The 25,287-nt window shown below is 43.7% G+C and overlaps 1 protein-coding gene across 1 annotated transcript in view; it reads left to right on the top strand.

Moving 5' to 3' along the window:
* The first annotated feature begins 12,047 nt into the window (after positions 1-12,047).
* BRF1 (BRF1 general transcription factor IIIB subunit) overlaps positions 12,048-25,287 on the top strand; it is a 179,969-nt gene continuing 166,729 nt past the window's right edge. Inside the window, exon 1 of the mRNA XM_065838810.2 lies at positions 12,048-12,402. Within this exon, the coding sequence (XP_065694882.1) occupies positions 12,216-12,402 (187 nt within the window). The 5' untranslated portion in view covers positions 12,048-12,215. The remainder of the gene's footprint in view (positions 12,403-25,287) is intronic.

Below are 25,287 nucleotides of genomic sequence, written 5' to 3'. Positions count from 1 at the left end.
GTTAGTTCCTGAGGTACCCCATGCTTAGAAAATTCCTCAGCTCACTCAATTCATGCTTCAGTGATGATATTCTAGTTTGGCAAAAAGGAAATTAATTGTTTCCAATAACATGCCATTTTACTCTCTTCAGGAAAAGAGTGATACAAGGGATAGAGAGCAGATCCAACATACTCATTAGTTACTATTTACATCAAAGAAATGAGCTGCTCTTTTGGCTGACCTCTGAAAAAGAAAGCTGAATTTGTTTGAGCAGGACATTTTAAGTGTTTTTAAAAATCCTATTTGATAACACTACGCAATAATCGAGGCACACGTTGTATCTGGACCTGCATGCTCTGTTGGTAAGCGTGCCTTGCCCGTTCAGAGGGACACAAATTTCCTGGCACTGACAACAGTGATACCTCAGGGCTTTTTGAGGATTAAGCCTTGGTTCCCTGTGCTGACATTCTCCATAAAGGTCAGTTAGCCTTTCCTGTGTGCCCTGACAAACTCACTGACACTGAACCCCTTTCCTTTGCTAAGGATGATTCAAGCCTTGGAATATGCCCTTGACTAATGAGCTATTTTGGTTTCCAAGCCAGCTGTTCCTCTGGTGCAAATCAGTGTAGCCCTGATTTGCAGTAAAAGGAGACAGCTTTGGCTTTGACAACCTTAGCTGCTTTGCCAGTCTATCTGTTTTGGCAAACCCTCCAAGCAGAAACACAGCTGGTAGCCACAAGAGAGTGCTTTGAGCAGTAGGTTGGATTCCAGCCATCAGCATGAAGGGACGTAGAGCAGCAGAGGCTGCTTGGTTGAGGCAACGGCATCGGTACGAGGTTTAGCTCTCATCGCAATGAACGTTATTCTTTTGCAATTGTAATGAAAAAGGCTAGTCTGACAAATCCCTGGAGTGTGGGCCAGGGTTGAGGACCTGGCTGTATATTTAGATGTCCCTTACTGTCATTTTCAGTTTCTTTGCTGAAAGCCCTGTGAGCTTCTTCATTCATCAGTATCTTCTTGATGTGAGGTCTCTTAAGAACTTGTCCCTTCTCTCCCAACGTGCCAGCCACAGTGTCATGTCATTAGCCATGGCTTTGCCTGGTACAACTTGTGCCTTCCTCCCAGGCAAGACTTTCCTCCCCACAGCACTAATGCTCCTGACATCTCAACAATGATCCTTGTCCCACCAGCTCACCACTATGTCATCTGTGTGGATGAAGCCTCTCCTTTGGCTCCGAGCTTGCCAAACCTGTGCTTTGCTTGTTTCTTGGATCAGGTCCCCATTAATCTTTGAGTGGATTCTTCCACCTCATCCTGCCCTTCTTTCATGGTCTAAGAAATCTCTCTCTTCGTCTATGGCTCTGTATAACACTCTAGAGGAGCCAAACAAAGAATAAAGGGCTTTAAGTATCCATATCTCCATTTCATAGCTACATAACTTGGAGCCAGCAATATCTGGTGGGTAGTCCAAGGTCAGAAAGAAAGTCTGTGTCAGAGTCTGCAATCGTGACCAGTTTTCCTGAATCCAAGGCCCTTATCTTAGTCATTAGAGCACCCATAACAGCTCTCTTCTACACTTCTCCTTGCAGGTACTAAGGAATGTTTTTCCTTCCACATTTAGCAATTTCTGTCACGAACTCGTTTCTGTGTACTCAGACACAGTATGACAAAACCGTACTAAAGCGATGGAAGCATATACTTCTGATGAGATTTGGCTTCTTCAGCTAATAGACCAGCAAAGTTTTTTCTGATGTTGAATTTTCCTTAATTCTTGAACTCAGCGTTGAGACAAGTCCACTCGCACGACATTTTTCTGCTGATAAATTATGGGATCCTGAATGTGAAATCCAGACTTCTTACATCAGTGTGAACATACCAGACATTCTCTAGGTCAGTATTTGAAAAAAGATATCATGGCAGCTTATGGGGCAACAGTGGATTTTATACGTATGACCTATACTCTAGTTTTAGCATAGGAATATCTGAAGCATGTATCAGTGACTCATTTGTTAAAATATTGAATCTTGAAGCAAGGAAATCATCTTGCGGATTGTGTTTCTCTGCTTTCTAGTATGTGTCATGGAAAAAATTGGCTGTCATGCCAGACTTTGCCTCCAAGGCAGGTCGTATTCCTTTAGCACCTGTTGATTAACACAATACCTGAAACTCCTTTCCCTACTTTTAATTATTAAGCGTGATTGAAACCTCTGTGGCTATTTCTAATAGTTGCTGGAATGCTGAGATAGTAGATATTTACCTGTTCTGGCCTGCTGGGCTGGAAGAACCCAGAAGTATTCATTTGTTTATAGAAAGATTTCAGTTCTGATGAAGTTTTCCCCAGAAGACTCCCCAGCTGGAGGGTGCTATATCTGCTAACGTCCTGACGAGTCCTGCGCTGCTCTTCCAAATGTCCTTCAGTGCTGGCTAGATGTCATCATTTGGGTCTCTCAGGCACATTTTCTAGTACAGAGATAATGCAAAGCCTCTTGCACCCCAGAGGAAATGTCACCTAGGTGGGATTACGTGACAGTGAAGGTGTAAAGTGGTGGCGTTGTGGACAGTGGGAAGCTCTGATGGGTCATGGTCCTGTGGCAGACACTGAAAACAATGCATGAGCTACTCAGTAGAATTGCATGGAGTTAGATGGCACGTCCCTAGTCTTGCTTTCTCTCTGAGACCTGGCAGGGTCATGGTGCAGGAGAATAACCATGCAGAAGGAAAGTGGCCATGGTGAGGTATCACAGGTATGTGCACTATGAGCTTGGCTGCAGAGGAGTTTGGTCTCACATTCAAGTCATGGGAGTTGATGGAATGGATTGGGCTGATGAAGACATGAAAGGGTCCTTGGGTAAGGTGGACCATGGTATCCCAACCTTGCCTTTTGACTCACCTTCTGTTTGCTGCATGTCAGCATCCCCCCATGTCAGTAATGGAAAGCAAGAGCTCTGTTGACATGGCAAATACATATCTGAAGCCACTTACATCAGCCCTGTCCCAGCTGCCAGGCGTGTTGTAGCAGAAACACTGGATTTCAGCAATGCTGTTCAAGGTTCAGAGGCTTTTCAAGAGAACTGTCAACCCAGGCCAGTGCTGGCTGCATCCCAACTGAGTGAAAATGGTGTGGAGGAAACCTAAATCGGCAGGTTAGGATTTTATTTCTGAACTGGAAAAAGAAAATTTTCGTGTGGTTTCCCAGCTCAAACTCTCAATGTGGGCATCACTCATTTTTTTTTCAATATTCCTATAATTTAATTGTGGGATTTACTCTTTGGAGAACAAAAAAACAAACAAAAAGACAAACAAACCCAAACAAAACCAAAATACTGCAACAATCTTTCAGGCCTGTTATTCATACAAAAATTCATTAGCAGGATACATGCACTGATTAAATTAGAATGTTTATTGGTTGCTCATTTATTCCTTAAACTATGAGAGGAAGTTTTCTCTTTCTCATCTTTCCCAACCTGGTTCTGTCTGGGAAATCTGATAAAATCTCACTTTGTAACTGCCATTTCTCATCCTGTTTTTAGCAGACATAATGTTGCAAATGAAGATGACCGCAGAGGGAGTGACTAAATTGTCATTGTTGTACATTGTTGTATGGGCTGGTGATTATTAGTCACAGTGTGTATTGGGAAAGGCTCTTTATAATTTTATATGCCACAAAAAATAGTTTGTTTTTGCTCTGAGCCTGCTGAATTGCTGTTTCAGCTGGATCTTTGTTGTAGCTTGTTTGATTACAAAATCTTTGGTCATCTGGATAGTATTTCTGTAGCACGGGTGAGAAGTCACGGTAGTAGCTCTAAAGCTTTATGAGGAAGAAAGTCCTACTCCTATTGTTTGGCATGGGATAGACTATGAAGGGAAGATAGGATACTTGTTAGAAATGCCAACACTGTAATTTTATTATTTTTTTGCCATCCTTTCTACTTACATCATATATAAAGCCCCTTTCAGTAGGAGCTCTACATACGTAAAATAGCACATACAAAATTGTATGGGAACATCTTCTTCTAGCTTTCCCTTCCAAAAGAAATCATATAATAGTTAAGCTTAACATTTTCTGAGATGCTGCATGCGTATGGGTGTGGAATTGAATATGCTCAGAGCTCCCTGCAATGCTTTTCATGCTGCCATTAACGTACACACTTCACTAACAACGTGAACTATTGAGAACATTGTTGGCTACTGTACTCATTGCAATTCAATGCAATTCAATGGTTTTGTGTAATTCTCAGCAATATGATACAAACCTAATAAAAATGGTTCTAAAAGGGACTGAGGACCTCATGGTTCAGTGAAATACATAATCTGCTGACTGCTCTGTGCAATTTGGGCTTCAGGCTGTAAACTCCTGGGTCAGGTTTTTATAATCTTGGTGTGCACTGACTGATGTAAGGGCAAGCCAAATGCTCCAGATCTTACTGGCATATTACTATATCAGATTCCCTATTTGAATTTATTGAAAAAATATCTGTTTACCCCACGAGATGGGGAAGAAGAACTCAAAAATGGTGAAAGTGCTAGTCTGAATATCCAGCACCTTGAAAGACAGAGCAAAGAGATGCGAACCAACTGCTCCTCCAGGGTAGTGATGATTTCCAGACCTGTCCCTCCGTCAGACCATCAGTCCCACAGCTCCTTGTTCCCATCTAAGAGGGTGCACTGTAAAATGCAGAAAAGAGAGATGATCTCAGCCCTCTTTGAGTAAAGCAGAGGTCATCACGGCCATGGTTACAGCATTCCTCCTTTGCACTACTGCCATGGCCTTTTTTTCTGAAGAAATTGCAAGATTTACTGCTTTGGGGATGGATCCCGTTCTGCTTCTGGAGGTGTAAAAGAGATTTGCTACCTTTGGGTAAGAATGGGGTAGGAAACATGTGGCTTGCACAGCACTAGAATTTTTCTCTTAAACTATTTTTAATTAAGAAAAATGGATGCACTGAGACCTGAACTGATTATAAATATCTCCTTTTAAAAATCGTGGCAGATTTTTGATAATTTCACATTTAAAGAAAACATTTACATGATTCAAGTGATTTTTTTTTCTCAAATTATCAGTATGAAATAGTTTGATTTACTTCAAGTATTTTTATGTCTGCCCTCTGAAAAATGTTAGTCATCTGATTTATTCAACTAATTCAAGTGAGGAGACCTGCCAAATTCTCGAAAATCCTCCAGAGACAGGAAAGGATTATATTGTGGCTTCTCTCAAGTCTAGAGTTGTTTTTGTTTAGCATGGTCACAGCTTTAGGTAGTGGACAACAACTTGTAGTATTGACTGATGGTTTCTTTAGCACTGGGCTAACTTTGGTGTATTTCAGATAGTGGGACTCTCTCTACAGAAAAGCAGGCAATGACGCACAGCGCATTGAAAGGGTAATTATTTGATGTCTCTTATGACCAAACTGGAGAGAACTGGCCTCACCCACAGGCCAACCAGTACTTATCCATGCTGCTTGCTCCATTGTACCTTTTCCTGGTGCTAACGGGCTGTGTGAAGGAGAACACTGTGCTCCTTACCCTGCGTCCAGCCTTCCATGCACATTGGCAAAGGCAAAGGCTTGTGTGCGACCACAGCAATGTTCTCTCTTCTCCCTGCGGGTTTCAGTCTTGAAGGGGGCTTTGATGGCCAAAGGAGTCATGACATTATCATACAGAAATACGCACTTTTAACTCTGTGTTGACACACAGACATTTCATGGCCTTAAATAACACTTGACTGGCACATCCTTATTTGATTCTAACACAGGCATTCTGATTACGGCAGACTTTTGCCTATGAAATGCCAATAAAGAGAGTTTGGACTGTTAATATCACCTGGTGGCAGCAGGATTTTTAATATCCTGCTCTAATGTAGATAGCGAACTCCTGTTTAAGAGGTTATCTTTTCTCCTAATCCTATTTATGACTTGTTAGGTATAATTTGTAAATGCCCAACACTATCTTAGATACTTCACAGACATAGTTTATAGCATTATTTTTTAACTGCACTGGATTTACCTTGATGCTAAGCAGATGATCCACTATGGTGTAACTACTTTTCCAAACTTATTCTTCAAAACTAAAGGACACTCATATTTACTTTTTGATGTACTTCTACAGCTTCCCACTCACTGGTCTGAATTTCTGGCTTGTAGTTCCAAATTTGGAAATAAAATGAGAACTATCAGTAAGATGTATGGTTTGTTTCTGCGTCTAAGTGTGCAGATCCATCCAGTCTAATGTCATTTTTTTTTCCCTTGTACACGGATATTTATATAGTGAAAGCCTCATTTTCCGTCTAAATAGAAAATGTATTTGCACCGAAGTATCCACTTATCAAGTGTGCACACAAAAATGGCACTTAGAACAAGGCATCTCCTCATTTCAGTTCAATTTCTAGGTACATGGCCAGTTGCTTAAATAGGCAATTAGCTGACTCAAATGATTCTCTGATGGTGAGTGATAAATTCATTAATGTTTGAATGAACAAGCCTCAGCATACAAGAGCTGCAGACAAGTGGACTTGTGATTTCACAGGAATATTTGCTGTGCTTACATCCCCAAGTGATGGAGGCCTGTAGTTATTTAGTGGAGAACATAACAAATGCTTCCTTAAAAACTGTTTCCTCTTAAATGACTTCCCTGAACAGATTCTTTTGTGTTCAGGTGGTGGCTGATTAGCATCGCACTGCTTATCTGGAGGAAGAGTTGCTCTTGTGGAGTGATCCTGATTGAGAGAAGCTGTAACACAGGTGTAAAAAATCCCAATTGATATCAAAGAGATGTGATGGGGACATCTATTCACCACACTTTATAGCACTAGAACTCAGGATTACCATTTGAAATGTTCAGGCCATTTTAAAAGTTTTTCACCCAACTAAACTGTGATACACACCAAACCACCGGATGTTGTGGATCTTGAAAGCACACACAGATCAAAAACTGATGAAAAGCCTGCTAGTGTGTTATGAGCCTTCAGATGATAAAATCCTTAAGTTGCAGATGGCTAGAAACTAGGAAGGTATATCTATTTTTACCGTGCTTACGTCCTTCCTAAAAGCACTCGCTGATCAGCCGTGTATCTTCAAGTAGTGATTTGCTGATGAGAGGCTTCCTCAGCTGGTGGTTGCTTCTGCATCTTTGTACTCAATATCCCTGAACTTCCCCTCTGTTAATTTTATGGTGGATTTTCTAAGCCACGGTATTTGTGCTTTCTGCTGTACTTAGATGTGTATAATGGCACGAGGCACGGGTCCTGGGAAGATAACTGGGAAAGCCATGGGATCTCTGCCGCTTGCTGAGGGATCAAGGCACAGTGTCAAAGTGCTGCCTCTGCACAGTAGCGATGAGATTGCAAAGCGATAAGCTCAAGGGTTTGCTAAGCTATTTTACTACCTGATTTAACAGAGCCCAAAAGCTTTTATTCTCAGAATTTTTTTTTCCCAAAAGCTTTAAAAATTGTCGTGTATGGATGAACGTAATGAAAATGTCAGGAAATAATTAGAAATATTATTATTAATAATAAATAATGATGATGATGATGATAATAATAATAATAATAATAGAAGAAATCAGATGGAAATCCAATCTAACCTGGGGCAGTATTGCTATTTCTCGACCATTTCATTTTCCTCGGGTGCCCCCTCGTGTTCATCACTAGTGCAGCCAAATGCATTTAGACTGGCACGGACAAAAACCCGAAGTATCCACTTGCTATCACCTTATAAGGTCAATCCATTTCGAAATCCTTTGTTCCCCCCTCTAGCTAGTACCCGTACGACTTCATCGGCAAGGAATCCATGCGCAAATTTGCAGGTCGAATGCACAGTTTATGCCTTATCTTGGACAGTCCAAAACCAAAGAAGGTATCTTCCTCTGCCTGTGTTTTGTCCTGAGTTACACTCATCATTCAAACTTCTTGAGAGACTTTGGCAACACTCTTAGGCCTGATTTTAAGAGGAGCGATTCCAGCTGAAATGCCAGGGAGCCGAGGATGCTCACAGCAGCTGATCAAATCAAGGGATTAAACTTTCTGCCTCTAGCTGAAAATATTTCGCACACAGGCTGGTGCCTTGGGAGGCTCAGTACCCAGAATGGTGAGCTATGACCAAAAAGCCAGAGAGTCTCAGGGTTTTCTATCACATGACACTTAAGCATCTGCTTCAAATAATTATATTTATAGAACAAGATCCAGTGTGTTATCGGCTTGCTCTAGTATATTTCCTGCTGTGCTGCTCAGCATTTGCAGGAGCAGAATGGGATTCCCTCGTGCTCCAGTTTGGATTTGTACAGCCCATTCACATTCTCCCTACTATTGTATGAACAGTAGGAAAAAAATATTCAAATTTTCAAGTGAATGAGAACAGTTCCTCTCTTTGAAACCTCAATGACTGAACGTCAAACATGCACACCCACAGGTGGCTTGAATTTGGGGTTCCTGTAGACACAGCAGGAAGGAAATTGGTTGGTCTGGGCTAACAGACATCCTGATCACTGCTTTTTGTCACACTTAGGAGAGAAAACAGGTGAGAAATACAATGGCAGATGAAATGCAAAACAGGTCCTTCCCTCCTCTTAACTAAAAGGGCAAAATATTGCAGGGAATGGAGTTTTGTCAATAAATTCTTTTTTTTTTTTTTTAATTGATCAATTCTTGCTGTGGTTCAGGCTTCAGATAATTTACTGAATGGTTATTATTTTGTTAGCCTAAGTGAACCGAGCTATGGGTTACTCATTCAGCAGGCTGAACGTTATTAGTCAAGAACATTTTGGTCAACCCTCTTGCAAGAAGACCTGACAAAGATCTTACAGAGGTGAAAAATTACTTGAGTAGAAAATGGTCCTAGAAAAATGTCTGAAATATTTAAGGAGTATTGTATAAGAAAGCTTTCATGAGGCCAAGGACTTCAGCCTTCAGGGCTGGGAACCATCTTCCTTCATCAGCATTAACCTCACCTTATAAGAAGACAAAAATTAAACATACATTCTTCTTTACTATGGCATTAAATGGGTGGTTTTTTTGCACAGCAGCTGTATATTACACTCTCACTAGGGCCCTCTGCTGCTCACGTTCAAAGTGAAAAACTCCAAACTTGTTTGGGACTCCCAGAAAAGGCTTATAACACTTAAAGCAATTGAAAAGGGTGTAAACCTCAAGCCCTCATGGATCAGGACTACATTAGTCTCTATCCAAGTAAGTTAAGAAGAAACTGTTTGATGAAAAGGAATTTCATAACCGCTTTTTGCAGGATTTATTGTGTCCATGCTGGCCTCTCTCAGAGGCACAGTATATGACAAATAGGCTGATCAATTTTGACAGCTGTTAATTAAAATATTCTGATATTCAAGGGGCTTTGCTGAGAGAGGAAAATTATTTATTTCATGTTTTTTTTCTCTTCCTATTATTGCTAAAAATACATGTCTGTCAGGAATGTCTTTTTCCCCTGGCATGATGTACACAGTGCATAATTTTGTGAGATTGCACTTGGCCGCTGTGGCACTTGCTGCCTCACCAGCAGCAGGAGGAACTTTGGGAAGGAAACAAGCTCCAGAAGCAGAAGGAATCTCAGGAAATCAAAAGTTCTTATTTTCACAAATACATCTCCAAGTACAGATTAAGAGGACAATAAGAAAGCCAAGCTGTGATATAGTGGCACAATCTCCACTAAGATATTGCCATTTTCCTTTTGCAAAAGCCCAGACCTGCAAATTTTTAGGCATATGACACAATCTCATGCCTATGAGATGCTCAGCTTTTTGGATGGAACCATACAGCTTTAGTATGTGCCCCTGAATGTCCTGGAGCAGATAATTTTGTACCATCTACCCAATGAGTCCATAGAGATCGGTATTCGATACTTGGCTGTCTCTGTGTCATTTGGTGGAACAGAGATATTGACAGCAGTGAGTTGGTGAGAAAGTCAAAGTTTCTACTTCTGCACTAACTGTCTTGTGTATTTCAAAGCCAACAGATGAAGGTCAATACAAACATCCAGCTGCAGTGTCTATTCTGCTCAGTTTCTCTCCCATCTATGTCATGCCACAGTCTTTTACTACGTGTGAGTTGAGTGCTGAAGTGAGTAATAACTTCCTTGGATGCGAACTGAGTTATTTGATTTGGGAACTAATAATCAAAGAGTTACAAAGCACCAAATGTTAGTGTTATGGCACCTTTGTTACACGGAGTTCAAAGTGTTTGAGTGAAACGCATTCATTATGTCTCACAAAACCTTTATATATGTATGACAGAATGATCAAATCAGATTTTATTCATTAATTTATCAGTCTTTGAAGCATCATAAATACTTCTGAAATTCAAACATTGTAGTCTCAGTTTTATTTTCAAGGAACACTGGAACTGGCACATGGAAGATGAGAACACAAGGCTCACATTTCTCACAGCGTGCAACATATTTTTGCACAACTTTTAATTATTTCAGGCTTTTTGGGGTGTCAAAAAAAAAAAATACCACTCATCAGCTGCAGTGCAAGTTTTGTTTGTTAGCGATACTGTTTTCCTGCAAATCAAACCACCTGAACTGGGAGGAAGGAAAAAGACTGGCAAAAAGAAAGTGTTATCACCCTTGTTTTATTGTACAGAAACCACTGCACAAAGCTTTTAATGACTTATGTATAGTTACGTAATAAGTCTATGGTGAAATGAATGAATCCTGGGGAATTTTTAGGGGCCCTCATGTTCTGCCTGAAGCACAAGACCCATCACCTCATCTGAACCACCATGGGCCCTGTTCTGCAGAGCTGCAAATCACAGAATCACAGAATGTCAGGGATTGGAAGTGACCTCGAAAGATCATCCAGTCCATTCCCCCAGCTGCAGCAGGAACACCCAGATGAGGTTACACAGGTTCTGAATGTCTCCAGAGTAGGAGACTCCACAACCTCCCTGGGCAGCCTGTTCCAGTGTTCGTCACCCTCACCATGAAGAAGTTTCTTCTCATATTTAAGTGGAACCTCCTGTGTCCCAGTTTGAACCCATTGCCCCTTGTTCTATCATTTGTTGTCACCAAGAAGAGCCTGGCTTCATTCTCCTGACACTCACCCTTTACATATTCATAAACATTTATGAAGTCACCCCTCAGTCTCCTCTTCTCCAAGCTAAAGAGCCCCAGCTCCCTCAGCCTTTCCTCATAAGGGAAATGCTCCACTCCCTTCATCTTCGTGGCTCTGCGCTGGTTTCTCTCCAGCAGTTCCCTGTCCTTCTGGAACTGAGGGGCCCAGAACTGGACACAATATTCCAGATGGGGTCTTGTTCCCTGCTGCTGGCAGGTCCTCACTGCTGGCAGCAGAATATTTAAAAACTTAACTACCTGAAAGGAGGTTGTAGCATGGAGGGTGTTGCTCTCTTCTAAGTAGCAAGTGACAGGACAAGAGGAAATGGCCTCAAGTTGTGCCAGGGGAGGTTTAGATTGGATATCAGGAACAAGTTCTTAATGGAAAGGGGTGTCAAGCATTGGAACAGGCTGCCCAGGGCAGTCACCATCCCTGGAGGGGCTTAAAAGGCATTTAGATGAGATTCTTAAGGACATGGTTTAGTGCTAGAGTTAGGTTATGGTTGGAGTCGATGTTCCTGAGGGTCTCTTCCAACTGAAATGATTTTATGATTCTAAAAACGGAGGAACATAAACACAATACCCCTTCGGAGTGCATGGCCCGCAGTTACTCCTCAAGAAGCCCCTCCAGAGCCACCCCTGGTTTCCCCAAGATCGAGCTCGCAAAGCGCGTTCCCTCCACCCCAGCGAGGCCTCGGGGGTTCAGCGCTGCGCTGACGGGCTCCAAGAGGCGCTTCGGTAACGGCCGTACTCGCTCCGGAGCTCCCGCGGGGCCTTCGGGCCTCACTTCGGCGCCGGCTCTGGCCTCGTTAGAAGAGCACTCGGAGCCAGGCGTGGTTCGGTGATGGGGAAGGGGAGGCCCAAAGTGCAGTGAGGGGACCCCGGAGCCCCGGCCGGCCGACCCACCGCAACGCCCCAACACCCGCCTGTGCCGTCACTGGCGGCCGAAGCGCCGCAGCCGCCCGGCGCTGAGGGAGGGGCCGGAGCGGAGCGGCACACGAAGCCTCGCGAGAGCGCTCGGGGGCGGCCGCCGCGCTCCTCCCCGTGCCGGTCCCGGCGAGCGAGGCCTGTGCCCAGGCCGGGTTGTGCCGGGCGGGCGGCGGTACCGGCGAGAAGGAGGAGGCAGAGGAGGCGGCGGTACCGGTGAGCCGGGGCCCGGCCCGGCCCGGGGCGCTGGGCAAGATGCCGGGCGGGCGAGTATGCGCTGCCTGCGGCTGCTCGGAGATCGAGGTGGACGCGGCTCGCGGGGACGCGGTGTGCACGGGCTGCGGCTCGGTGCTGGAGGACAACATCATCGTGTCCGAGGTGCAGTTCGTGGAGAACAGCGGCGGCGGCTCCTCCGCCGTGGGGCAGTTCGTGTCTCTGGACGGTCAGTGTCGCCGGGCCGGGGGCGTGCTGGGCTGGGGGGTGACAGGGACAATGTGTGGGGAGAGGGTGCTGGGGGGACGGGCGACAGTGCTGGGGAGATGGTACGGGGGGAACAGGGCGTGGGGAGAGGGTGGTGGGGGACAGTGTGTGGGGAGAAGGTGCTGGAGAACAGGGACAGTGTGTGGGGAGAGGGTCCCGGGGGACAGGGGACTGTGTGGGGTGAGGGTGCAGGGGGACAGTGCATGGGGAGAGGGTGCTGGGGGGAATAAGGGGCAATGTATGGAGAGAGGATGTTGGGGGAACAGGGGAGAGAGTGGCGGGGGCGACAGGGACATTGCATGGGGGTGAGGGTGCTGGGGGACGGGCAACAGTGCTGGGGAGATGGTACGGGGGGGACAGGGCATGGGGAGAGGGTTGTGGGGAGAAGGTCCTGGGGAACAGAGGACTGTGTGGGGCGAGGGCGCAGGGAGACAGAGGGTGCTTGGGGGAATAAGGGGCAACGTATGGAGAAAGGATGTTGGGGGAACAGGGGAGAGAGTGGTGGGGGGACCATGGACATTGTGTGGGGGTGAGGGTGCTGTAAGGGGTGTGGAGAACGGAGAGGGCAGGGGGGTGAGGGTGCTGTGCTGGGCATGGGGCTATGGGGATGGGGGACTGGGAGTACTAGGGGGTGAGTACAATGTATAGGGGAAAGGGTGCTGTGCAAAGGGGTACAGGGTCTGTGCATGGGGGACAGCATGCTGTGTAGAGGGGTGTGGGGGACAGAGAACGTGTAAACGAATGTTTTGCAAAGGAGGGACAGGGATGGTGCGTGTGGGAATTTGTGCTGCCCAAAGGGGAAATGGGAGATGGTCAGTGATGTGCAATGTGAGGCAGAAATGGGGTGTGGGGAAGCTGGGATGAGAGGGAAAAACGAGCTGTGCGTGATGGGAGTAAGTGCTCGAGGGACTGGAGCTCTGCGTGGGGTTGTGTGGGTGCATGAGATAAGGTTTGGGGCTCTGTGTGGAAGGACTGGGTGCATGGGGAATGGTGAGGTATATGAAATTATTTGGGCTAGAGAACAGGAGAGTTGGGTGTTTGATGGGCAGAGAGTGTGCATGGAGGCACAGGAGCAGTGTGAAAGAGGCTGGAAGTGAAGGGTCGAGAGTCTCCTGTGAATAGGTGGGTTGGGGTGTTTGTGTGAATGCACTGGAGGGTAAGGCCTGTGTGCCCAGAAAAGGGCCGTGTTAGGAGGACATAGTGATTGAAATGGGAGAAAAGGAAATACGTATAAGAGAAACAAGCATAAGCAAGAAGCATGGGAAGGAGCTTAGCAGTGAAACAAGTGGGACTGCTGGATTTTATGGCTCCGAGGAAGAAAAAGGGAGTGGTGGTGGAGAGGGCAGTGCTGCATGCTGAAGTTTGGGAGTTTACTGCAGACTAGGATTTATCTGATGCCATTACTGTCTTCCAACTCAGGGTGCTGGCATTACTTCTTTTTTTTTTTTTTTTTAATGACTTATGAGCAGCTCTTGGATCCTTTACTTTTTCCTGTAGTGATGTGGAGACTACATTTTTAGGGACTTGTACTGCTTTTTCACTCCCACCCAAAATTATGGAGGACAGATGGCATGCAAGCAAGAGCTCATTTTGGGATGCCTTTATCCTACAAAAAAAGATACACAAGGGAAGGAGAGAAGTACACCATACTTAGGCTTTTTCTTTTGAATGGATGAACTACACAGTATTAAGTTTCCTAAGTTCCTTTGAGGACGTTTTTCATTTTGTGCAAGTCCTGGGATGCTGTTGTTGGCTGATGTTTTTTGATGACTGGTACATTAATTCCTCGATCTTCTTACTCTCAAAAATAATTCTAGCACCCATGAAGACAGATAAGCACTGTGATGATCAGTGGGTATGTAATAGTGAAAACACAATTGGAGCACGTTTTTTCTTGCTTATGGTGGCTTTATCTGGCTGGCACAAGATATGGTTGTAGGGGCTTCACTATGTGTTTATACTGTGATCTTGTAGCAGGTCCCTGTGTATGTTAATGTATGTATTTTGGTGAAGTGTTTTTTGTGGAAACAATAGTACAGGACTTTCAAAACAATGCTGTTTGTAAATTTTCTAAATTACTGCAAGCATGACTGCAGGCCCTGTTTCACACAGTAAATCTTTTAGTGAAATTTGGATGTGGATAGTTTATCTTAGTACAATTCTTTATGTTCCAAAACAGATGCATCTGTTGTGAATAATTTTTTTTTTTGCTTGACTTAAACTGAGTGATGCAAACTAATCTAAAAAGATGCATTGTGCAACAGCGTCTTCATGATGTGTGCTTGTCTATTATGCTTGTATGAAACTGATATAAATAAATCCTTGGGAATGGGGAGAAAAACCCTTTCCTGTGTAAGCAAGACAGAATTTGTATCTCTGAGTGTTATGCTGACTGGAGAATTTCCAATGGAATGTGTATTTCTTTTAAGTCAGAAAACATGTACTTGCTAAAAGGAACGTTTTCTAGTAAGCTATAGTTTTCAGTGACTTCTGGTTGTGTAAGCAGGTTTCCATCAAAGTTACCTGTTTTTTACACCTTTTCCTGTTGTCGTTGTAGGCTCTTTAAGTCTGTGGCTCAGAGGGATCCCCTGTATATGAAATGCATTGGGCTGATTCTCCTCAGACTGCAGCCTGTTGTTCATGGCCAGCTCTAATGTGTGGAGTGTTTGCAGTGTCAGAGGTGCCTGGGCTGCTGTTCTTGAGACCCTCAGTCAGTAGGGCTGGGTGACTCGGAGACCCTTGTCCTGTTTTTGCAAAGTATGAGAGGTCTGTCACGTTCTCTGTTGCAGAGCTGGGAGTGGAATGGGGCTTTCAGTGTCTGTGGAGTTCAGAGATCCTGGTTGTGCAACAAGATTCCCCAGACCCTTCCCAGATCCACAAGGGCTTCTGTTTGTGTGCTAATATGTGTCAAATAGTTGTAGATGCCTTTACTCATAATTTATTTTCATCTTCATCACAAAGAAGCAAAAGGGAACGGAAAGGACTAAGATACTGTTACTGATTTCTCTTTGATACTTCCAGCAAAACCTTTTGTTTTGCCAAGCTGTGTGTTAAAAATTCAGAATCTTGCATTTTTGCTGAAGGAGGAAGAGAGTCTTGCACTTTTCTATATTAATACAGTGTCCTGTCCAGATCATGCCAAGTCCTTGCTAATAAGCCCAGCAACCTCACTATAAAACATAACAAATCCCTTTTGTTCCCTCGGTGTTCGAAGAAGGTGTGAGATCACAGTTAAGTTTTCCCAGGCAGTATTTACATTCAGCTATCCGTGTGCTTATTGTAGGAAGCCACAGCCTCAACACAGAAGTTTGCTATAGCCGATGTTTTCCAAGGCAGGTGTGTGAGTCTGTTTCTTTAAATTGTTTTGACCACTTTAACAACTGAGCATTGCTGAGAATGTGGGGAGTTTTGCTTGGATATGAGGGAGATTTTGCTTTGCTACTGCACGAAGGTTTGGGGAAATGCAGACAAGTAAGTCTGGGCAAAAGGGCAGAAGCAGTGAAGGACAGAATAGCTAGCTTTACAGGTAAATGTGAGGGAAGGATGTGTTTTTGGCCGAGTGGCATGCTTTGCAGATCTTTAGGTAGGAGCTTTCTAAAGAAGTCAGTAAGTGGACAAAGCAGATTATTGGATTTGCAAAGGGAGGTCAGTGAGATCCTTCAGCAGAAGCTTTTAAAGAATTTGAGCTGCCATGGGTACAGGAAAGTCCTTACAGAGCAGAGCAACTACTCAAATGATAAGAAACATAGACTAGAAATAAATAACCCGAAGGAGGTGCCAGTGAAGTTCCACAGATTCCAGGCTGATGATCTGGAAAACAGGTGAATGGTGACTTAATGAGACTTGCTGGCAGCATTGAATTATTTGGGGTAGTAAAGACTGTAGAAGGATCTGTTGCTTTTAGTAGCTGGGTAGTAGGCTATCAGGTGGGATCGAGAGTTGCAGTCAGAGGGAGGATTGTTCCTTTCTTCCACCTGTGGCATGGTAGCATTTGGACTGTCTAGTATAACTTAGGAAGGAGATCGCTAGGTCTTAGTGGGTAGCTTTGTAAAAATAGTTAGCTTAATGTCCATTTGCAGTACAAAAAAAAAAAAAAAAAGAGATTGCGTTGGGGAATGTTAGAAGTTATCAGGAGAAGAATATGATCACATATACAAACACTGTTACATATCCACAGCACTATATGCAACTTAAATACTGTGTGCAGTTCTGGTGTGTTTCTCTCTTTTCTTGCCCATCAAGAAAACCACTAACAGAACTAGAAAAGATACAGAGAGGAGGATGGGGTGATCAAGAGGAGGGCTTCTTGAAGAGCTTCTCAGTTAGAATGACTGAATACACTCAGCCTCTTCAGACTGGAAAATAGAAGATTGGGGACACAGTAGAGGTTTGTAAATACAGTAGCATAACACAGCAAGGATGAGCAATTGTTCAGTATCACAAAACGCAAAAACCAGGGAGTGCTAAGAGATCTAGCAATGAGCTTATTTTAGAAGTTGGAAGTAGAAGGTTCAGAAGCACTAGGAGTTTGTTTTCATTTTTTTCAGAAAAAAAAATGATTACATTGTGACTCTAAAGTTGCAGATTTTGAAAGTTTACATGAGTTAAAAAATGATTGGGCAAACAGATAAAAAAGATACTATTTCTGGCTCAGGAAATCATTGAGTCACAGATCTCTAGACTCTGCCAGTTTATATGAGAGAAGTATCTCAACAAGCTTTCCTCCCATGTTTTGTTTCCACTTGCAGGCATATATATTAGTGGACTTTACCATTCAGAGGTGGGATACTGAATTAGTTAGTCTTTAAATCTGACTTGGCACAGCTGTTCTTTTGAGTCTTCAGTGGAAGATCATGTTCTTTGAGCTCTGCAAAGATGGTTTTGAGAGTTTTGAACATTCTTTTAAAACTTGTCCTAGAACTGTTGGGTTTTGCAGTGTAAAATGTAGGTGTCCCTAGGTGTTACTGGTTTTTTTTCAGCTTGTGTTTTGGGAAGTGGTGAGCACAAAGTTCCCGTGACTCTCACACTTTATATAGATATGTTATCTCTTGAAAATGCTTAGCTAATTCTTCTGATCTCCTTATGAGAAGTCGATAGTGGAGATATTTACAATTGCGAGAGTCTGTGATAAAGTCCAGAAATCCAGACTGCAAGGCGAAGATGTATTTAAGGTTTATGAAGTTGCGTATGCAATACTTTATAACAAGGATCATGAAATCTTCCCTGGTGCATATAAAAGGAGATAGCATGCTTATATAAATACACAAAGAAAGAGCTAGGCCATCCCAGTCCTGATGCCCTTTGGAGATGGGCATGACCTTTCTGTCTCAGAATAATAACACCAATGCTCTTCATTGCCATGATCTTGATGGAAATGGAGGATATGATTGCAGGTTAGCTAATTCCACAATTGTTATTAATGCTGTCTGTCTCGGGAGTGGCAAGTCCTTTCTTCTTGTGGGGGACTCCTCGCTTGCTGGGTCATGAGCTGGTAAGTTCTTTCCCTAGCATGGGGATGCCCTCTTCATGCTTTACAAGGAGGCTACTTTGTATCTTTCTATTGATCTTCTGAAAGGAATGTCCTCACAAAGCACAACCTAGTGAAAGTTTTGGCAGGTCCTGTGCTGGTCCGATTAGTTACAATTCTTAATTCTGTTGCAGGTGATCACAATCAGATAAGAGTCCAGCCTCAACACTTAGCCGTGGCCATGTTGTTGTCTTGAAGCTGTGAAGGCCATGCATTGAAACTGAGTTTCTGAGCTTGACTGGTTTGACCCTGGATAAGTCCGATACTAGTGGTAAAGGGTTGTTGTGCATGTTTGAGCTCCAGTGAACTCTGTTAATTGCACAGAAAATGTTTGAGGAATGTGCTTTTCCTATCTGAGTCTAGTTTTGAAGAGTAGCTATCCACTTTATTGATGACCAGTTCAGACTATCTCAGACTAGCCAAAAGAGTTTGTTCCCTGTGGCTTCTTGTCAAATTTGGGGAGCATTTGAATTAGAATTCCTCATTTGGCTAATTGGAATGAATGCCCCTTCCCTTCCCTTCCCTTCCCTTCCCTTCCCTTCCCTTCCCTTCCCTTCCCTTCCCTTCCCTTCCCTTCCCTTCCCTTCCCTTCCCTTCCCTTCCCTTCCCTTCCCTTCCCTTCCCTTCCCTTCCCTTCCCTTCCCTTCCCTTCCCTTCCCTTCCCTTCCCTTCCCTTCCCTTCCCTTCCCTTCCCTTCCCTTCCCTTCCCTTCCCTTCCCTTCCCTTCCCTTCCCTTCCCTTCCCTTCCCTTCCCTTCCCTTCCCTTCCCTTCCCTTCCCTTCCCTTCCCTTCCCACCTAAGTTCATAACAGACTCCTATTGGTCATAACAATTGCACACATCTCAGCATGAAGTACAGCAATACAGAGTCTAAGAGTGAGCTACGTTTTTCCTTCTCCATTATACTGTAATTGCATCCTGGAAAACAATGCTCCACCGACCTCTTTGCCAGTCTGCATCAATTTTATGGCAGCTGCTTTTGCAAAAGGGCAAGTTACGAGTTGTGTGCTGCGTTTGAAGGCAGGATATTCTCTGATCGCTCTCACTGTGTCTGGGTGGGAGTCCCTTGTCTTGTGGTAGTTGTTGGGAGAAACTGTTTTCACAAGTATTTTCCCTGAGACCGACAGGAGACAAAAAGCAGCTATGAAGCTGAAGAGAGTGAGAGGAGGAAAGCTCAATGTGGTGCAAAAACTGATGGTCCAGATCTCTCATCAGGTTTTTGTTTAAAGAAGCTGAGAAAGTGGAAGTCTAGGGCTTCAATCTGACACTAATCAAAGGAGAAGAAAACAGTCCCACCTGAGGAAGCTGATGTGCCGTCAGCGCAGCAGCAAGCTGGGAGACATGACTGAGAAAATGCAGCATGAGAAAAGGGCAAGGCAAGGCGTACTGTGCTTGTGATAATAAAACATACTGTGTCTGGGGAAGCTCAGCTGCTTTTGTTCCAGAAATCACCTTTAAATGCTTGGTAGTAAGTTGAGAAAAATAGCATCGGATAAGCTTCTTGGGCACAAACCATAAGGCAGTCTGGAAACTTGCCCTTTAGAAGTGTCGGGTGTGTGTGTGTGTGTGTGTGTGGTTTTGTGGCAGGAGAGCCCGCTGCTTCACCTGGCACTGCTGGCTCTTGCTGTCCCCAACCATCTCCTCCTTCTAGCTCTTCCTGTGGACCCCATGTCAGACCCCTGGGGATGTCAGCCCCTGCCCTGGCGATGCCACATCAGGGCCGGTCTCCAGCTCCCCACAGTCCTGCCCAGCCATGAGCCCCACTGAGCCGGCCAACGTCCCTATGGCCTCAGCCTGTCCCTGTGACCATCCTGGGGCTGTGCCTGACCTGGTTCCCCTCGCTGGGCCCCATCCTGACCCCATATGCCTCGCTTAGCCCATCCCTGGATCTACAGAAGTGCCCAATGCCCTGGGCTATGACTGCCTCTGGCCTGCTACAGAGTCTGGGGTCACATCTCTTGTAAAAATTTAAATCAGAATTATTTTATAGAAGCTTTTAGTTATCTCTTACTTAGCATGTGCCTTCAACCAGTTACCTATTTTTACAAAACTGAGAGAAACCTTTTTGTTTTGAGACCTCTGTCCCCATCTCAGATTTGTCTGAAGCTGAGTAGAGAGAGGAGGGCAATGGGCAGTGCTGCTGTGTGTGCTGTTTTCCCCAGGGAAATGAGGATAAAAAATGGAGCGTAATGAAATGCAGCCTCCATAGTCTGAGGTGACACAGCTGTGGGATGGAGAAGGTGGTGGAGCTAGGGGCACTTACCAAGTCCAGATACAGGATACTACTTCAGAGGAGGGTTATGGAGTGGCTGTAGGCCAGCAATGTGGGTTCTTACCCCACAGGACTTACCCTGCTGTTGGGGTCTGAGGTGAATGTACATTGCCTGTATGTCTGTGTGAGGCTGAACAGAGTGACTGTCTTGAGTCAGCCTTACTATTTGATGGTTGATTGCTTGGAATTTCTGTCTGTTTTGATGACTTTTGATTAAAAATACATAACAAACTAACACATATATTCGCTTCTTTAAATGCTAGGTTGGAATTTGTTATTTGATATTTACAATAATTGGTGTGAATGAAGGTAATTTGACTTACTCTAATGTAGTGACATGGACCTGTTTGGAGAGGGTCCAGAGGAGGTCACCAAGATGATCAGAGGCTGGAACAGCTCTGCTGTGAGGACAGGCTGAGAGAGTTGGGGTTGTTCAGCCTGGAGAAGAGAAGGCTCCGGAGAGACCTTATTATGGCCTTTCCGTACTTAGAAGGGGCCTAAAAGAAAGATGAGGACAGACTTGTTAGAAGGGCGTGTTGCGATAGGACAAGGGGTGATGGTTTTAAACTAAAAGAGGGGAGATTCAGGCTGGACATGAGGAAGAAATTTTTTACATTGAAGCTGGTGAAACCCTGGCCTAGGTTGGCCAGAGAGGTGGTGGATGGCCCATCCCTGGAGACATCCCAGGCCAGGCTGGACAGGGCTCTGAGGAACCTGATCTGGGTGAAGATGTCCCTGCTCATGGCAGCGATGGCACTGGATCAGCTTGGAAGGTCCTTCCAACCCAAAGTATTCTGATTCTATGGCTAGGCCAGGAGGTTTTAGGATGGTGATAACTACACTGACATCGTCATGGAAATGTGAGGCTGCAAGGGACATTGACAGCATTAGTCCAGTGTCAGCACCGAGGCAGGATCACGTCAACCTCATGGCTCTCGTACAGTAAATGTGCATTAGGACTCTTCCTCATCAAATGTACATGAGTTTGCAGGATTCTAATTTGAGTCTGGTGGAAAGAATGTTGCTTGTGGAAAGATATCTGCTCGCTTTTGCTCATAGGGAGAAAGGAAATTTGTGAACCAGTAGCCTTTAATAAACCAACAAGTGTTTGTTATAACTTCTAGTGTAGGAGGCTCCACAACATTTGTAAGTGGTCTGTTTCAAATATTAGAATATCAAGTAAAAGTTTCTTCCTGATAATACTTTGTTGTTGTTGTTGTTGTTGCAAGTAAATTATAATCAACTTACTACAGTGACCCGTTTGCACTGCCAGAGGTGCTGAATGTGTACTCTTACTCTGCAGCGTCCCTTGGCAAACTGAATGTATCTTTCTCTCTAGTAAAGCTGTGGTTATGCTCCATGTTTCAGCTGTGTCTGTGGAAGCTTACTGACATGTTTTGTAAATACTACTTTATCCTTAAAAACTTGTTTATGTTTTTTTACATTGCAGTGTGTGAGCTGCATTGACCTCAAGTGCAGAACTTTACTGGGGTTTGCCTTGATCGAAATATTTCAGTCTTTTGGGGTTTGTGGAAATGGAAAGTTGTCATCAGCAATCTGTCAAGAAGAGAGGGACTAGATACAGGGAGGAAAAAGCTTTCATTAAATTTGAGTTAAGCTTCCTAACCATTCATCTTCTATGCCTTTTTTTCCTCTAGAACTTTGTAAGATGGACAATTACTGTTGCAGTAAGTGCTAGTGAGACAGTTGGTAAAGGGGATGAACTCTGTGTTTGTATCACATTCTGTGTTTTTGTCTGGCCAGTTGTTACGTACGATAAAGGAGTCTTCTATATTTTTCACTATCACAAAAGTAGAAGGAGCAGGGGTTTTGTTTTTAATTGCTAGTTGTTAATTGGTTTCAGTGTAGGATATATTGATAGAGTAAATGCTGGCGTAAGATATTTTTGTAGTGCAGCTTTCAACAGTCCCCAAGTGGGTCCACCAGTAATGCACACACAAAACTTGAAATGAAAACCCTGCATACTGAAAAGTGAAAATAATATCAGCAAAATTCCTCTTACTTGTTTTCCAGATTTCTAGAGATAAGGCTAATTCACAGTTAATTTTAAATTATCTGGAGAGGTCATGATGTAATTTGCAACACAGAAGAAAGTGTGGATATGCTGGGTTTGCAGACCTTTTTGGGAAATCCTGAAGAGTATTTAGGTGTTTTATTTTGTGTGAGGTTTTCTCATTACCAAACTAATTCATGAGCGTGTTGGGAAGGAAGAGGGGAAACTTGCATATACTTCGTGCAAAAAATAATTATTTGCTTTACATTTTAAGTGAGATGAACTGAATCAATTTTTGCTTGTCTTCTGAAATCCTCCAGGTGGCAATCTTGCACCAGGGTTAAGTATATAGTGCTTTTTCTGGCCTTAAGTCTTTTATATGCTGTCCTTGTGATGGCAACAAACGCTTGTTTGAAGCGATGCGGCGTCGGTTGTGAAAATGCTGAATCTTGCACGTAACTTGGACACAGGCTGGTTTCATAGACTTGTGCAGCCCTAAACTCGGGGGTGGTGGATGCAACGGTATATTTATCTCTTTGCTTGGTAATTATGAAAATAAGCCCGTAGATAGCTGGTTATGATGGACTAGATTAAAAGCTTTTCTACGTAGCTTTATTCAGCAGTAGCATTTTGTCAGGCTATGGTGTACACAGGTCTGTTAACTTGCCTGTAAAAGTGAGAAAATAGTTATTTTGGCAACACACTTTAGTAGTTTTGTGTGTTCAAAAAACTTTAATCTCATAATTTTGCTATTGTAGGCATGAATTGTAATGGGACACTGACTCTCCTTTTGACTTTTATGGTCTAACTTAAGTAGGAAGGTCACTGATTTTTTAATTTTTTAATTTTTTTTTTTTTAATATTAGATTATCGAGTCTACCCTGATTATGAAACTGTTGGTATGATGCCATCTGTAGTCTTTGCCAGACCCAGATTTTATGCTGGGTGTGTAAATACGTGGGTTGTGAACTGAAAGTTTTTCCCAACCTTGTACTGCAGAAAGGGCTGGTGTTTTTTCAGTTTAAATTTCACAGGGAAGGATTTTGGTAGGACTGCTCCTATCAAATCTCAGATACACTTCAGCTCAAGTTGCAGGCAGCTTCATTCCCTGTCTTCACATGCTCATTTATGCAGAAGAAACACAATCTATAACACTGAGGCTGAAGCTGTTTCTTCTCTGGGTGTTGAATCTGAAACTCAGCATGTTGCAAGCTCTGAAAAATGCCCTTTAAGCTGCAGATGCTCGAGTGGCTGCTCTTGGCCTCCTCCATACAGAGGGATGTGATAAGTGCTGTTCCTGCTCTCTGTCGTCTTTCTGTTGCTGTTACCACAGGCTCCAACCTTTGCTTGCTCCTTTTACTGCTTGGGGAACATCTTTGTAGAGAAGCTGAGTGATGTGCCTTAATTTGTAAGTGAGTTGGTGGAGCAAAACCAGACATGGCTGGAGTGCCGGGGTCTGACCCTGCACACGGCAGCCGTGCTGCCAGCAGCAGATGTGGGGACGGCTGCTCTTGGCTGCTTGAGGGACAGTCACTGTGGTTCAGCGCTTGGGTAATGCAGGGACAAGGGTGGAGTCTGGACCTGTGTAAGCTTTGGCTGAGTATCATTAAGTTTCCAGGTAGATCTTCTCTTGCATCTTCAGTTCTCTTCTTTTGGTGTCTTGGGGCACTGTAGTCCACTGAGGGGACCACAAAAAATTGAGTAGTTGTACTTTTGAGCTGCCTAACATATCTCTCCACACGTTGTTGTCCAAAATTTCATTTAAGTGTCCAAAGCTAACTTGGAGAGGAGAGGAGAGGAAAGGAGAGGAGAGGAAGCTTCAGTTGAGCAAAGCTGAGAGTCTGAGTTAGTTTCTAAAAATGATCAGTAGATGACAATGTACCTTGGGAGGTGCTGCCTCACGAAGGAGGGTATTTGAGTTGGCTTGGGGAAATGTTAGTGTTAATGTTGAAGATTTGGCAGGCAGTACTTGCAGACACCAAATACTTCTCAGATATATTTTTGTACATCTTGAAAGCTGAATGTGAAAAGCCAAAAGCCTGTTTAATGCACTTTTGAAATTGTAAAGGGAAAATGGAAAAGGTCAAGAAATGTAAAAGTTTCAGCTAAGCTGGGATGTTAATTTGGTTGTGCCTAGCAATTGCTGTTCCTCTTCTTTGTACTTTTTAAATTACTAGCTTTGTAGGGATTTTTGTCTTTAAAAGAATTTGATGATTTCACAGTTCTCTTTTTTAAGAGTTTATCATTTTATTACCCAGCCGAACAGTTGCGGTAATGAGTTTGGTTTGCGTTCTGCTTGTAAAGATTAAAGCTGATGGTGAGACTTCATAGTCAATGGCAACATTAGTTTGCAGTTCTGAGAGTCTAAGTGCTCAGCGGACTAGTTTTCTGTTAGTTTTCAAAGCCAAATGCTAATTAGAGCTGTACAGTGTTTCCAGTTAACTCACTGAGAAATGGGCACATAAATTCTGATAGCAGAATTTGTCTTTCAGATAGCTCTGCTAGTGTTCGCAGCAGACTCTATAGCTTGGAAGGAAATGGCTTTTATGTACAATGTTATATCTTGATGTCTGATGGAGAAGAATCTTAAAGAACAAAACCGCTGAAATTTCAGTTTAATCTTATTTTGTTTGTACTCCTTCTGGAATTTAGTTTCTGAGTAAGCTAATGTATTTTGTTAATAGCATTGTTTATCACCTCTCTAAGATTGTTTTTGCGTAAGCTTTTTGGTGGCAACAGGGAAACCCGTGAAAGAGTAATGAAGCTGTTTTGACAACGACAGCCCAATAGAGTTCAGTATTTTTGTGTGTTCTGAGATAGAGGGGACTGAAAAGTGGAGCCTTTGTGCACAGGAGAGGGCAACGGTGCCTTTGCTGGTATCTCCAGCCCGTTCCCATTTGCTCCTGCTCTTACCCTGCAGCTTCTTGTCCCCTCCACCCCACTGATGCAGAGGCAGAATTCTTCAAGTTAGATTTGCTACTGAAGAAAAAGAACGCAGACATATTGCCACTATTGATGTATTTTTTTTCCAGGTA

This window comes from Patagioenas fasciata, chromosome 5 (assembly GCF_037038585.1).
Source record: "Patagioenas fasciata isolate bPatFas1 chromosome 5, bPatFas1.hap1, whole genome shotgun sequence".
Taxonomy (NCBI): domain Eukaryota; kingdom Metazoa; phylum Chordata; class Aves; order Columbiformes; family Columbidae; genus Patagioenas; species Patagioenas fasciata.
The sequence above is the reverse complement of the archived record's forward strand: the minus strand, read 5'-3'. Positions and strand labels throughout refer to the sequence as shown.